General features: G+C 25.5%; 1 protein-coding gene across 1 annotated transcript; it reads right to left on the bottom strand.

Annotated features, from left to right (window-relative positions):
- Positions 1–2,326: 2,326 nt before the first annotated feature.
- On the bottom strand, positions 2,327–10,010 carry LOC112679921 (33 kDa inner dynein arm light chain, axonemal-like). Its single transcript, XM_025549869.1, has 5 exons — positions 9,912–10,010; positions 4,625–4,901; positions 4,066–4,211; positions 3,014–3,211; positions 2,327–2,371 (listed from the first exon to the last, which is right to left on the bottom strand). Exons 1-5 carry the CDS (start codon positions 10,008–10,010, stop codon positions 2,327–2,329), a joined length of 765 nt encoding a protein of 254 aa, XP_025405654.1.
- Positions 10,011–15,993: the final 5,983 nt, after the last annotated feature.

Genomic DNA, 15,993 nt, shown 5'->3' with positions numbered 1-15,993 from the left:
TGGGATAATTTTACTATTACTTTTTATAAATAACTTTTAGTGTTCGAAATAACTATAGAATATAACGTTTTTCAAATTCTTCAAATTATTTTATGAATTTATATAATACTGAATCGACATTAAACTAAATTTGAGCATATTTAAGTATTTGATATAGGTAACAGTGAATATTTTTAGTACAAAATTTATCAAAGTGGTTCTCGATATTATTAATTTTGAGTTTGACCTGATTTTAGATATTAATTTTTAAAAATATCTGTAAATATGGTTTATAGAATAATCATAAAATTGCCATTCTATTAAAAATAAAAAATGTTTACGTATGTTTTATATTATTTATATATAAATTAATATTATCATTTATTATTAATTTTTAATTTTTAGTTATACCTAATTGTTACGTGCAATTTAATATTTATTATTGAAAATTAATAGTGTTGCATTTTTCATTTGTAAATAAACCAATTCTTATGAGTGAAATTAAGAACCATCTATTTAGATTTATATTATGATACATGTAATATTAGGTATATTATGAGACCCTTTTTGTAGGTTTACTGCCCAAGTGTATCAATGTAAAACAAAAACTAATAGGCAAGAAACTAATACCCTATTTTAACCATTGCTTCGTTTAAAATCTATAAAACTATTTATTTTAAAAAATCCAAAAATCATCAGAAGTATTTAATAAAATTAATAATTTATTAGGATAATTTTAACTATACTAATTTAAATCAATAACATAAAATGTTGACAGATTATGTATAAATACGTGGTATGATTGAAATTTATCAATAAATAACCAAACGTATAAGTTGTATCAATTTTATAATTGCTAAATTTACGTATTTATCAAATCATCGATATTTATTATAATGCTATTTGGGCTATTTAATATTAATAAAATCTTAAAGTAATTGTATGATTTACGTTTTCAGTTTAATAAGACTTTCTTTAGAATCCGCATGGTATTGAGACAGGTCTAATAATTAAATCCGTGAATTGAGTGAATTCTGAAATAAATTTTATATTACTGTTATAATTTCTATGGACGTAAACGATTTCTATTTTATTATTATTGTAACCGTATTTAAGTTATCACCCAAATAAAATAATCAAATATTAGAGGTATTTACTTTTAAGTATGTTATGTATATGTGCAGTGCCGGATTAAGGGCCGATGCAGCCCTGGAGCAAATAATGTTTGCCCCTCTCCCCCTCAAAGAAATAAAGTTTAAATGAAACCAAAAAAAATAAAAAATCCTGGTTTCTATGTATAAATTAAAAAAATAAAATACTATTATAAAATATAAGTACCTAATTTAATAATTAATCTACTTAAACTAAAAAGTATAAATAGGTTTATATGTTTAATATCACACAATATTTTTGCACAGAATTTTTTTAAACTAATGGTAAATACTGATAAAATAGATAATAATTAAAGTAATTTATAATATTAACACCAATTAAAAAAAAAAACTATAACCATATAACTATATTATATATTATTTTTTTTTTTACAATATTATTTATTTTTCTTTAATTATATTTTTTATAGATTTAATAGTTACAAGTTTTTATGTTAGTTCTTCTCAATTCATTTCCTCAATCAAATTAGATTCTATGCATAAAATTGATAAATTGGACATTTTTTCTTGTATTAATGACAATCTTAAATAATTTTTTTGAGGCTATTCTATTTATGCCACCCCACTAAATTTGCCACCCTGGAGCAAATGTTCTTTTTGCACCTAGGTTAATCTGGCACTGTATATGTGTCAATGTTTTTAAATTATTATTGTAGTTGTAATTAATGCATAGGCATATTCAGATTTTAGTGGCTAAGGAGGCAATTTTTAAATCATGAGACCTATTTTTTTAAATTCTTTTTTAGACATAAAAAAATATTTATATATCTATTTTTCATATTAAAAAACTGGCAATGACATGAACATTTTTTAATTAAGACTAAATAGTATATCCATAGACATGTCAAAACAATAAAAATACATTTATAACTTAAATAAAAATACATATATAATACTGCTGTATTGTACTCTACTGGTACAGTCGGTACTTAATACAGCCCACACATCTTTTTTTATCCAAGGGCATGATTTTGTTGAAGGCACAGCTCTCTAGGGGGGGAGTAGTGCTCTCCTGACCCTCCTGTAAACACGCCTATAAATTAATGTGTTGCTAATTTTAAAAAAAACACTATTATTTGTGCAGTACTACTTATATTATATTAATAGTTGTTAAAATGTAATTAATTTAAGCATCAAATTATAATAAACATCATATAATGTTGTAATATTTGTAACTAATTTGCATAATTTTTCGGATCAATGATGTACTCCATTTGAACCTGTAATTATACGTGCATTACATTAGAATGTATTTTAAACGCGCATTTACGTACTTAATTCTAAATTAAATGCTTATAAATATGTACAGGCAGGGACAGCGTGAGGGCGTGGGTAATAGAGGCAGTTTTCCAGGGCCCCACGCCTTAAATTATAATTAAGGTCCCGTGGTTCTGATTTAACTGAACTTAAAATATTTTATTAATATAAATTATAAAACCAAACATTTATTTTGCCCAGAGCCTCGCAAACTCTAGCACCGTCACTGTGTACAGATACATAATACAATGAGTGTATTGTATATTTTAAGTAGCCTAAAGACGTCCAATAATATTAACCTATCACATGACTGTAACATATAACTCAGTTAATCAAATATAATATAATCAAATTAATTAATAAATAATTATTTAATTATAATTATTATAATTTTATTATAATTATTAATTAATATTTAATTACATAAATATAATCAAATGGCGCAAAAATTCCATTGACATAAATCAAGCATACAAATACAATACGCATGCATCGGATGTATGAATAACTTATAATCGAGAACTGATGAATATTGAGAAATAAGATGATACAGAAATTTGAAATAATTAATGAAACAATATGTGAGTTGGTCGTGCCACTCTTACTCTGATCAACTGGTTAGCTTTTTTCAGATCATCTAAATCTTTATCGTGACGCATTTCTTCTGCTTTTCTCGCTTCGTCCATTTCGTTTTTGAGTTGATTCGTCTTCTCAATCGTTTCCGCCAACTTTGCCTTTAATTTTTTATTTTTAGATATCAAATTTTCTCTTATATTCTTCAGTTTGATCTTTTTCTCTTCGTTCTAAGAAAAACGATGAGGTTTACAACTATCATGAATATTTGTCTGTGATGAGTGCGTTCAAAAGTTGTTCAACCTTAAATTTGATTGTAGGTATTGGTGGTATGTTTACGTCACTTATTATCAGTATTCAGTATTATAACATTATCTGAACATTTTATCATCCATGACTATGCTTTAAGTTATTATATGTTAAAGGAGTGTACGTAATACGAATTAAAATAAATAAAAAATATTTATAAATAAAATAAAATAATATATTCATTTAACTTAAGTATTTGTTTTTTATTTATTATTATAGCCTTATTCCTAGGACAATACAGCTCGAAAATTATAAATTATGAATTAATGGATTAAAAAAAAAATGAAGAAACATGTGATTTCGATGAAGTTAATGATCAAAGTGATTTCTTGAGTAAAACGAAAACTAAGCAGAAGTATATTATGTAATTAAATGCTTAGTTTATATATATATATATATATATATATATATATATAGTCCAAAAATATCTGTACTGGATGGAGACTTGAAAATTATCTTAGGACAAACATTTTTTCATTTTTATTATTATTAAAAAGTGTATTTATCAACTGTATGTACATATAGCACAATTAATTGTTTTATCTAATAATTTGACACAGGAAAGAGGAAAAATCTCAATAACAAAATTTATAAAAAAAAAGTATATCTTATAGAAAAGGAAGATTCTTATTTATGTTCCTCTTTAAGCATTTGAATAAGTGACTTTTAATATGCTATTCATATCAATTGTCAACCTAATAATATACAGGTATGCTTATAATAAAATGCTACTACTATACTAGATCTATCATGTAGATATTGCCCTATTAATTACTATCAACGATTTTCGGATCCCATATGCTGTTACGCTCTCAAACAGCTTTTGATATCTGTTTAAATTTTCTATGATCTCATCACGAACGCGGATCAACATGCTGCCTCGGTTTGGACACTTCACAGTCACTTGTCTAATAATTTCGTCTGCATACATAAGACCATGAATAATATTAAACTCAATTAACATATAATTTTGAAATAATTAATAAATATCTAATAAATGTAATATCGAATCAAAAAAGTGAGTCAAACTGTATATCCAATGAACTTTGGTCAGGCACCTCAGGACTTAAAAGAATATTGAATAATATGGCTAATTCTAGAGGGTTCGATATAAACTTGATTAAACGTCTCAAGTTCATTGTTATATTATTTATTTTTTGTTGTAAAATGTATCATATATTTTCAAGTATAGTTTTACACTCTACAAAATTCTGTTTCATTTTAGGATATAAATCAAAAACTTTCTTTTTTGACATTTATTACTCATAAATATAAATTAATAAATAAGAATATGAAATAATATATAAATACATTAATAATATTTTCAAACTTACTGAAACATTGGAAGTATAACTCCTCTTTAATCAAACAAATTCCTACTTCTCTGGCATTGAATTGATTCAAATACATGTCTAATTTTATTTTAAGATCTTTTATATCCGATTTAGAGCCTGGCTGATTGGATAGCTTTTGACAATATAATTTACCATCTTTTTCCCATTTCTTTTCCGGCAGTATTCGATCCAAAACATCATTGCATTTTAGGCATTGGTTAATATTCACATCATCTTTAGAAGTTAATGTGAAAACATTTGCTTTTGTATATTTACCCTGATAAATGATTTAATATTTATGGCCAAAACTGAATTTCTAGCTTTCATTTATAGCATTTATTTAAAAAAACATGCTTATAGTGAATATATAACAGACCAACACAATGTGTCAAGAAAATTATGTATTATATACATCAAGTATCGACTATCAATTTAAAAATTCTATTATAGCCATAATTTTCAACCGGGTAGAGAGAATTTCTACTCAAGGGGTAATTTATGTAGGTACTACATGCAAAACATAAAGTGATGATGAAATAAAAAAGATTTTTTTTTTATTAAAATAACTATACCAATTTAAAATACGTAAAATTAAAAACAATAAGTTTAATGTAAAAAATATTGATAGATGTGGAGAAGAGAACCATTATAATTGTTGGAACTTAGTTGGATTCTAACGGAGAGATATATTTAATAAAAAGTCTTTATTATAATTTTAACTTATGATGATCAGCTCTTATCTAAAAGTGACAAAAAATGTCTCCGTACATTAATTCCATTTATATCAACATAATATATTACATAATATTATCTTAGTAAATCGAGCTTTGGCAAATAAAAAACAAACAAGGATACGTTACGCAATATCAAAAATATTTTCATCAATTATGAACTTAAAGAGAAAAAACAATATCAAGCTTTTCATTAAAATTCTTGTTTTTCAATTTCCAAAATTTTATTTATATTAAATTTTTTGTGTTTATGTTCTAAAATTTTTCGTCTAAGTCAATTTATTTTTAAGATGATGAAAACAGCTTTTATAAATTATTATCGACAAAAAATTAAATAATAGTTATTTGCATAATTTATTTACAACATTTACAAAGAAAGGAATCATTTTTAATTTATAATTTATCGAAATAGGGAGTTTTGAGATTTCATAAAATCTATAAGGAGGGCATAGAATAAAAAAAGTGAAGAACTACTGTATTATAGTATCATATTATATCTGTTTTTATTTCTTTGATTTAACATAAGACCTAGATTAAGACTATGTACTATCTATAAATGCCGAAAATTTATATAAATTTATTTAAAACATACTAAACTATTTATTCCATGGGCCATGAGTATATCATTATGTAGAAATTAAATAAAAATCGAAACCGTATAAAAATAGATAAAAATATATAATTACATTTTTTTTTAGCTAGTTTAATTCATTCAGCTTAAAACCATTTTATTTAAGTAATGTATTTAAAAATGACTGCTTAAAAAATTTTTTCTATTAATTTTCTATGAATTAGTTATAATTTAGTTCCATATACATTATAGAGTATCTAGTTGATAAGTGTTAATTTAATTGACAAAATTAGATATAAAAATGCATAAATATATCGAAAACTATTAGAAAAATTATTATTATTATATTGTAAATATAAATACATATTATGTAATAAATACATCGTATGTATTGTAAATAAATAATATCTATAGGTATCAATATCGTTTTATCTACATACGTTTTATGTACAATGAATAATTATCATTAATATTTTGATTATATTGTAGTATTTGAGATATGTATCTGCAGTATAGTCTTGATAATACAACACATATAGGAGGGAACCGTAGTATTGCCACATTACTAATAAAAAAACTAGAAACTTCAAAATGAATCAGTTAAAAACCATTATATTATTTATTTATTTATTAAATTAGACATACATATTGAATTTATGATTGCATCCCAAAACTGCACACTATTTTAAGGTTGAAAACCGCACGCTTCTGATTTTTACATGAAAATATAATTGGAAAAACCGTACACTTTTTTTTGATTTTAAAAACTATTGTAATAATCGTTAAAATTATAAAAATTATATAGATTGTATTTTTCTAAATAAAGAACTAAACAAATTAATATTTTAATATTATTGCTTGATACCGATGGCTAATATTCAGAGGCACCAGGTTTTAAAGTGTCATATAGGGCTGTCACTATTTTATAATCAAATGTACAGTTTTACATAAATCATACCATATTGTTCCTATTTTTATTTTTCTTGAATCACTAAAATATATTTCTTTGTCGTTTTGTATGTTGTAAAATTGTAATAATATTTATATCATGAAAAATTACCAAAACAGGAATTAAAAAAACAACAATTTATTTTTGAAAGGCATGTGTTTTGTATAGAAAATTAATTTTTCTGGATTTTTAAATTGTTAATGAATTGATCCACAATAATTTCCAAATTTATTTCTCTAACACGGCGAACACGAACAATGAAAATATCAATCAATTACATTTAACTCATTATGGACCTAATGTATGTCTTAATTCTGCCAAGAGCAGGAAATATCTTTCAGATGTACATGATGACACCTGGTATAACTATACATTATGCATAATATTTTGTTTGACTCCGGTAACATTTGACGAAGTACATCATGGTTTTTCATTAGCTTCAAGACATCATCAACATTTTTAATTGGTACCTTTCTTGATTTTTTCTATAACCAGAAATATATCCCTGTGTAAATGAAATTTATACTGTTTATACTTATTTATAATCTTGATAAAAATATTTTGGTTTATTAGTAAAAGTGCCATCGGCTAAATACTTTTCACAACAAATTGCATAAAAATAAAATAATTTCTTCTACGTGTTATAATAATAATTTCTTCTTCTTTGTATACGTGAATAAATTTTTAATTTTTAATGGTAAAAATATCACAATTACAATCAAAATGTAGTGCTTTATTCAAATTTTTCGGCGTTCGCGGTACATTAATTTCCTTATTAGATTCACGTCGTGACTTCATAACATTTTATCTGCTATAGATGATATTTCTTTACGTATTATTTTTCGCGGTCTCTCATGAACATCATCACTTGCTTTACATTTTCATTCATTCCGTACTTAAAGAATTTTTATTCTTATCGTTTCCAACTGCTCGTGTGCATGGATATTTCGGGTCTTGAGATTGTCTTAATTTCACTGCATTTTGTTACCGAAGACATAAAATTTTTCATGTAACACCACCAAACTACGTTTCCACTTGTATGTTATCTAAACTTTCTGTACCTATTTAAAATCTTTAACTCTTAAACCTTTATCCTCCTTATTGATATCAATACCTTAAAAATTCATTTTAAATAGCGTAAAAATTACGAAAAATTCAATAAGCAAATTGTTATGCATAATTATATATAAAAAATAAACGCAGACTCGAATCGTTATATACACTAACTAATCTGCAATAAATTCAATATCAAATCCAATATCGATGTTATTTATTATAACAAATAATGAATAGATATACATGTGTTCTCTATTTAATGAGCCCGGATAATAACAATTGTCAACGAAAAATGTGAAAGCATATTTATAGAAAAATAATGTGCGGAGAGACCTTGCAACATACCTAAGTATAATAAGCTCATCTCAAACTGTTCCGATACCAAATACGATACGATACAAAACGATACACACAAAAAATATAACCTTGGTAAAATCTTTGTAACATCACAGAATTTTATATTCTTTTTCTAATTTGAAAGACTCGTTACGTGCCCGTTTATAAATATATAATTAAATTTTATATGAAATGTACACCTTTCGTCACCGGAATTATCACCAGGCACAACGTACTGCACTTATTTAACTATCATAATTAAGATTATAATTGGCCAAAGTTCCATCATAATCGGAGGGCCTCGTAATGATTTTAGAAATATAAAGTATCACTCTATGTAATCGCTTTGCTGTAATGTACGAACAAAGGCAAATTAAAAAAAAAAAAAGTATCACTCTCCGTCTGACGAGCAAGCCGGAACGTCAACAGAGATTGTTTTATTATTACTAATATTGTTTTTAACTCAACATTGAATAGAGAAGTTTATTCCCTCGCGCGGCGTTATCGTTCGATTGGCAAACTATAATGATACATGTATAAAATGTATGTAAAATTATAATAATTATTATTATTATTTAATATATTGGCTGGTATATTGCATGACGATGTTAGTATGTTAACATGTTCTTCCGGAAACGGCAGACTTATTATATTTATGTCTTGTTTTGTGAGTTTTGTCTCATATATATTTTCGTTATTTTTTTTCTCTCAAATGGAGTTTTAGGCCCTTCCAATTTGTCTCCACAAATACAATAATTAATACCAACTATCTAATTATAATTGTTTTTTTTTTTTATTTATTATACTCAAAGTTTCTTACATTTAAAAAAAAATAATACATAAAATCCTATGTACTCCAGTTTCCGAATTTCGGTCATAGATTGACGACCGTAAACATTGGGTTCATCAATATGACATCTTCAAACAGTCGAGAAACGTCGCATTTTTCAGCAAAAATTACCAAATATTACTAATTAAAAAAAAAAATAAATAAATATGCGGTTTTTCTTTCGTGTTTTCGGGTAAAAATCAGAAGTGTGCTGTTATTAGTCCTAAAAAATTTGCGGTTCTTGCCTATGAACCTTTTTAGGATTAAAATCAATAGTGTGCGGTTTTTGGATTCAACGGAATTTATAAGTATTGACAACTAATAATGAAAAGGTTCAATTTACTCGAGTATGCATATTACCACCTATAAGTTTCTAATTTTTCATGAAATTCCAACAAACTCATCTTAAATAAAATAATCAAAAAATAAAATGATAGTGAGTTATAGTAAAAATATGCTGGATAACTGATGGTTTCCGACTGACGTAGTGCCGGATTGTCAAGACTATACTGTATATACTTTTAAATACGTGTTTCTTTTTCATTACAATTAACGAGAATAATTACGTATTCAGAGTTTTTCTATGGGTTATAAGTATAATTAAGTTTTTTTTTTAAGCTTTTATTTTTGAAATAAAAAAAGTTATATATACCAATTTCGTGCACTAGATGGTACACAAATATAATTTAACAAAATGTACATGCTCAGATAAAGTTAATCCCAATCATCTCCTAAATTTGAATAAAATCTTAATAAAACTAATAATTAATTCGTCACTAGACGAGCAATAGTTAAACGTAAATATTAATGTTTACTTTTTTAGTTGGCGTTTTATGTGTCACAAACTCTGGTTTCCCGAAACGTATCAAGTTTATGTCAGCCAGAAGTTTTAATACTTCTTTAACTGAGCCCATTTCCATTTACAAGCTGTATGTGAACTACAAAATTAAACTAAAAGATATTTACATACTAGACAATGAACTAATAACTAATACCATAGATACCTATTATCGATTATATGAATAATAAATAACTAGAAATGTTCATCTAATGACTATTATTTTTATTACTAACGTTTTAAAAACTACTAAGACTAATTATCCCTCGTGGATATTTTTAGTTACGGTAGATAGTTAATACGTTTCTTTTTTTCAGGGAATAACAGATATAAATTTGATATAGTTATTTCTTCTCTCGTCAAAACGTCAAATAAGCCTCCGGTGACCAGGTTCAAATTGAGCAGGGTGACTGTGCGATTAGATGTTGCTTGAACACGACGCGCAGACATAGATTTTATTATATTTTTAAAACTACAATAAAATTTTGATATTACTACGAATTAATTTAATTTCAGGCTTTTATTTTCGTTATTGTCACGTTATCTCTCAACTACATAAGAAGATATATATTGAAATAATTCGTGTAGTTTTCTATACGCATTCAGGGAAAATGATTAGTTTTTAAATTAAAACATTGCATTTCGGTTAGAGTACTTAACTAGAATATTTTAATACTCGCACAGTACAGCAAACATTTTGAAAAAAAAAATCTGCTTCAATTTCTGTGGAAATATTCAAAATGTGGTTACATAAGACGTAATTATTTTATATTTAATAGTTGTATATAAGATTAGAAAGGACGAAAAAATAATATTTTCATATTATTTATGTGAACAATTTATAATGTATATAACTGACTGGTATCACACACACAGACAAACAAAAAAACAAATATAACAAAAAAATATTTGTAAACTTTATAAAATAATAACAAAGAAAAGAGATTGTATTAGTAGATATATAAACCTTTTATCATTATCAAACTGTAATTTTCTAACCAAATACACTTACTCTTATTCAGGGCCGCATTTAGGGGGGGGGGGGAACACTGGCCACAACTGCCTCAGGTGCCAGTTTTTTGGGGGTGCCAACATTTTGTCGTCGGAAATTTACTCACTTGTGAATTATTGAACTTTTAAAATTATTTTGAAATAATTATTTTTTTTGTTTTTAATATCAGTATCATAAATTAATGTTAATGTATTTAATTTATTAATATATATTAATAATGTATTTATAGCAATATAGCTATCAGCGATCCAGAATATTATTAATATACCTAATATTAGTTCCCAAACTTGTTGTGATAATGTCAATAAACATAAGTTATTTATAATAATACAGCGTATTATGTTATTGCGTGCGGAGTGCGGTGGCGTGCCTACTACCAGAGGCGTCATTTGGGAGGGGCAGATTATGGCAAATGCCACACTGAGAAATTTTAAAAAGATGGCAATTCTTTATCCGAAGATCAAATTTTAATTTCCTATTTTGTACTCAGAAATCAGATAATATTCTCTTTTAAATACACGTTCACGATTTATTAAATTTTAAAACACTGGCTCCTCTCCAGTTTATGACAATCGTTATTACGTTATGATATATTTTTATATATGTGATCTTTATAAAACAGTTTTCGTGATATCGATACCATAAGAATTGAGCTCATAATTTATAAAAAAAAAACCGTTAAAATTGTTCCTATTCACTCCAAACCACGGTACATTATATTTGAGATACAATTTTATGTTTTTATAAATAAGTTCTATAAAGTATTAAATATACAAATAATAAAATTGTAAGTATTTATTTAATTAAATTTATATTATTATTCCATTAAACCTATTGATAGGTAATTTATAGACTGTAGGATAGGTAAATAAATTATAGTTTCACTATCTTTAATGTTATTATTTAATTGGGCAAATTGAAACATTTCATATTCTTTATTTATCATCATTATTCATTACTAATCCTTATATGTTTCGTTTCGAAAAAATATTTTATTGATAGTGTCCATTAACATTAAATATTTAAATATATAGGTAACCATAATTTTTTAAATATTATGAAGTCGGCAAATTTAATCAGTGACCCCATCTTTTCATAAATTGAAATAACACCTCTGCCTACTACAAAAAATTGCATTGATTTTAGAATATCTAAATGGTTCATGAAAATCTATCTCCTATATTTTCCGTGAGTAGGCTCCTTAGAAAGGCGCAAAATGTCGAAATACGGCACAGCTCTTATTGGGTGATTTTAATTTGACTAAATTGAGATGGCGACCGATTGCTAATGAACTTGTCCCAGATTTTTCTCCCCTATTGAATCTTTATTTTCTTTCTATCATACTTAAATTTACGTCAATTCAATTTGGTAACTAATCAAAACCATGTTATATTAGATTATTTTATTTCTAACATTATAGTATAGTTGTCTCTAGAGAACCCAGTCCAATCTCAAAAGTTGATTCTCACTATCCACCGCTTATTACTTACTGTCCGAATTTTCTCACGTGATCTCTTTTCTGAAGTATCTTATAATATTCTCTGTTGTTTATTTCATTATTTATAACAAATAATTTAGTCTCAATTACTGGACCTCCCTATCAGGTGCTTATTTATGGAGGAGGGCGGGGAGGTGCGAAACGAAAAACACCATTTTTAAAAATTGGTTTTTTGGCATGGATATGTCATGAGGCTGGGTGTTATTCCAAAAATTTATCGCGACACTGAGAATGTTTCTTATGCGATAATTTAAAATTGAATTTTTATCAAATATGTTTATTCTTAAAAGAAAATATGTGGTTAATTTTGAGTGACTTTTTAATAAAAAAATTATTTATTACAATGTAGTTTTTATATTTTTTTAAAATTATAAATTATAAAAAAATTGAGTTTCTTATTTCTTTGATGGTATAAAGATAGTCGAGAAGTCTATAGTGTTCAAGTAATTTTTGTCGTAATAGTGTGCTTCCTCCTTCCCTTCTCCCTAAAAATCAAATACATGATCGGCTCTCTCCGAAATGAAAACCTATATACGTCACTGCTCCCTATTTAAAAATTATTATGATATTAACCAAATCGTTACTAATTTTTACGACAACCTATATGATGCAATTTATAAATGTATACCTATTATTATCTCACATAAATCAACCTTTCCCAACTTGTTTTCCCCAACATTAAAAAAAAAAAAACTTCTGTCTGGAAAAACACTGGCTCATGAATAATTATATTTTTGTAACTTTGTAAATTTTTTCTTACTACCCCTTTTACTGTCTCTACCAATTTAATTTATCACTGACTTCTAGTATTTTTCTTGATTTATGGAAAATTAATTTTGTTTTCTTCATTCATATTTAAAGCTCTGATCCTTCTTATGTAATTAATAATTGTCCTATATCATTGCTTTCATTAATTCATAAATTATTCGAAGATATAGTTTCTAAACAAATTATTCCTCCTCGGAACATAAATATAGTAAATGAACAACATAGTTTTCGGAGTTCTAGATCAACAACTACTAATTTATTTGCTTTCACGCAGCTTATTAATGATACTTTGAGAAAGATTTCCAAGAAGATGTCATCTATACGGACTTTTCTAAAGCTTTTGTTACTATCAATCACGTTATCTTAAAAAATAAACTTAAATATTTTGGCATTTGTAACTTATTACTAGGGCTCGGGACTTATAGAGCTTAAAATCATTAAAATTAGCGCTTAAAAACATCAACATCATTATAAGCACTAAAATAAGCATTTAAAAAATTTTAAATTAAGCAAAAATATTTATTAAAAAAAAAAACTATAAAATTCTAACTAAAAAATCAAACAAAATAAAAATAAATCTTCACTTTAAGAATTGTTATAGATTTTCTAAGAGATTTGTTTGAAAAATAAAATGTAAACTGTTCTTTCTGTTCTTGATCATTCTGATGTTTAACAATCAGTTCTATTTTCAGGGCTGGATTATTTTTGTTAACCCTACAACGATACCTTGGACAACAACGAACTTAAGTGACATTGTAGATAAGATAAAAATTATTTTTAATTTTAATTCTACCAAAAACGACTTTGCAGGATAAAACTATAAAAACGTAAAAAAAAACTGGTCAAATAAGCAAAAATAATCAGAAAAACTGGAAGTAAGCATTTTTATTAAAAATTGCTGAAAAAAGCAATAAAAAGCACTTCAAAATTTCATAATTGTACGTGTTATAACTTAACATACATTTCTATAGCACTCTACTACATTTTAAGTCAATCCATAAAAATAAGCAAATGCTTTAACTCTCAAGCCCTGCTTATTACTATAATGGCGTTCTTCGTATTTTTTTGATCGTTCACAATTTGTGAAGTACAAAAATTATTTTTCTTATTTTTTTCAACAAACTTAGGGCATACCATAACCTTTTAGCGCCTCCTGTTTCTTATTTACTTCAATGATGTTTACTTCTCTCATAGAATGTGCTCTTATTTACTAACGATCTTAAAATACTCCGTATTGCTAAATCACTTAATGACGATGATCTTCTACAGTCTGATTTAAACGTGTTCATAAATTTGTGTGACCTAAATAACCTTCCTCTTAATGTAAACAAATGCAAATCAATGTCTTTCAATGGTTCCCATTCTACTTTACTTTACATACTCGAATATTACATCAATAATGAACCTTTAAAGCGAATTCGCAAAGTTAAACACCTTAGCGTTTATTTAAACAATAAATTGACTTTTGATATACATGCGAACTTTATAAAAAGCAAATCTTTAAAACAGCTCAGTTTTATCGAAATTTCTTGTGGAAACTTCAATGACGTAAATGATCATCATCTAATTTATATTTGTTTTGTCAGATCTACTTTTAATTATTGTTCTATTTGATGGTTTTCGTTCCCTCTAAAACATAAATTGTCATTGGAACCTGTACAAAATAGATATTCAAGTTTTCTTTGTTATCGTTGCAATATTATCCGTGTTTTCCACATTTCTTATACTCCTATTTTGGATATAATTTTTCTTAATTCCCAAGAATTACGTAAAATAAAATTTGATTTATACTTTTTGTATAATATAGTTCATAATAATATTGATTGTTCAGAGTTACTTAGTCGTTTGTCCTTAATGTTTTCGTAACGTCTTACTAAATCTCATATTAAATTCTACGTCCCTAACCAACGAACTAATTATGCAATGAAGAGTCTAATTTACCGTATTTTGCGATGAACTAATAAATATAACATATACTTAATTTATTTTCACTCATTGTCTAGCTTTAAACAAAATTAAAATTTTATTTTCGTACTTCTACACTAACCTTTACATTTTATTACAAATTTTCACTCTTATAAAGTTTAATTCTTATATTATCGTTTCGATATTCTATTTGCTTATTATATTCTTATGATTTATGTAATCAATTATCATATGTATCACAGAAACTCTCTACTTTATATAATAAGTAAATTAATTATTTTATCCTTCTAATTCAAATTAATAAACAAATATTGTTAAAATATATATACAGACAATATGTTAGACAATATGAAAAAGTATATTTTTGAATTTGTCGAGTTTTCAATTCAGTCTATGTGCAACATTAACTATTATTTTACCCAGAAAACTGAAAAATATCAACTAAGAAAACAAATTATAATAAAAAAAGTCATATTAATTATATTTATATATAAGGTAATGATCAGAAATAAGAATGTAAATACAAATATTAAATATATGAAAACGTAAAACTATAGTTTGTAATATTTATAGCATTATATTATAATATACAATTACACTATTAAATATTAAATAACTTTAAGTGTATAAATAATACCTAATTAGTATTTAAACTACTTTTAAATTTTCCGTGCAAATCTTTAACATACATTCAATACTACTTGAAAATAATTATACATTTTAAATTTTAAATACAAATTATTATAAGTTAGGTAATATTTTCTTAGATTTAAACTTAACAAGGCTTTGTATAAATTTATTAATAATATATATAATAAATAATAAATATTATACATTATAAATTTATAAAAATAC

The sequence above is a fragment of the Sipha flava genome, unplaced genomic scaffold, assembly GCF_003268045.1.
Source record: "Sipha flava isolate LNK unplaced genomic scaffold, YSA_version1 170_pilon_pilon, whole genome shotgun sequence".
Classification (NCBI taxonomy): domain Eukaryota; kingdom Metazoa; phylum Arthropoda; class Insecta; order Hemiptera; family Aphididae; genus Sipha; species Sipha flava.
Note: the sequence above shows the minus strand (reverse complement) of the source record. Positions and strands in the feature narration are given on the sequence as shown.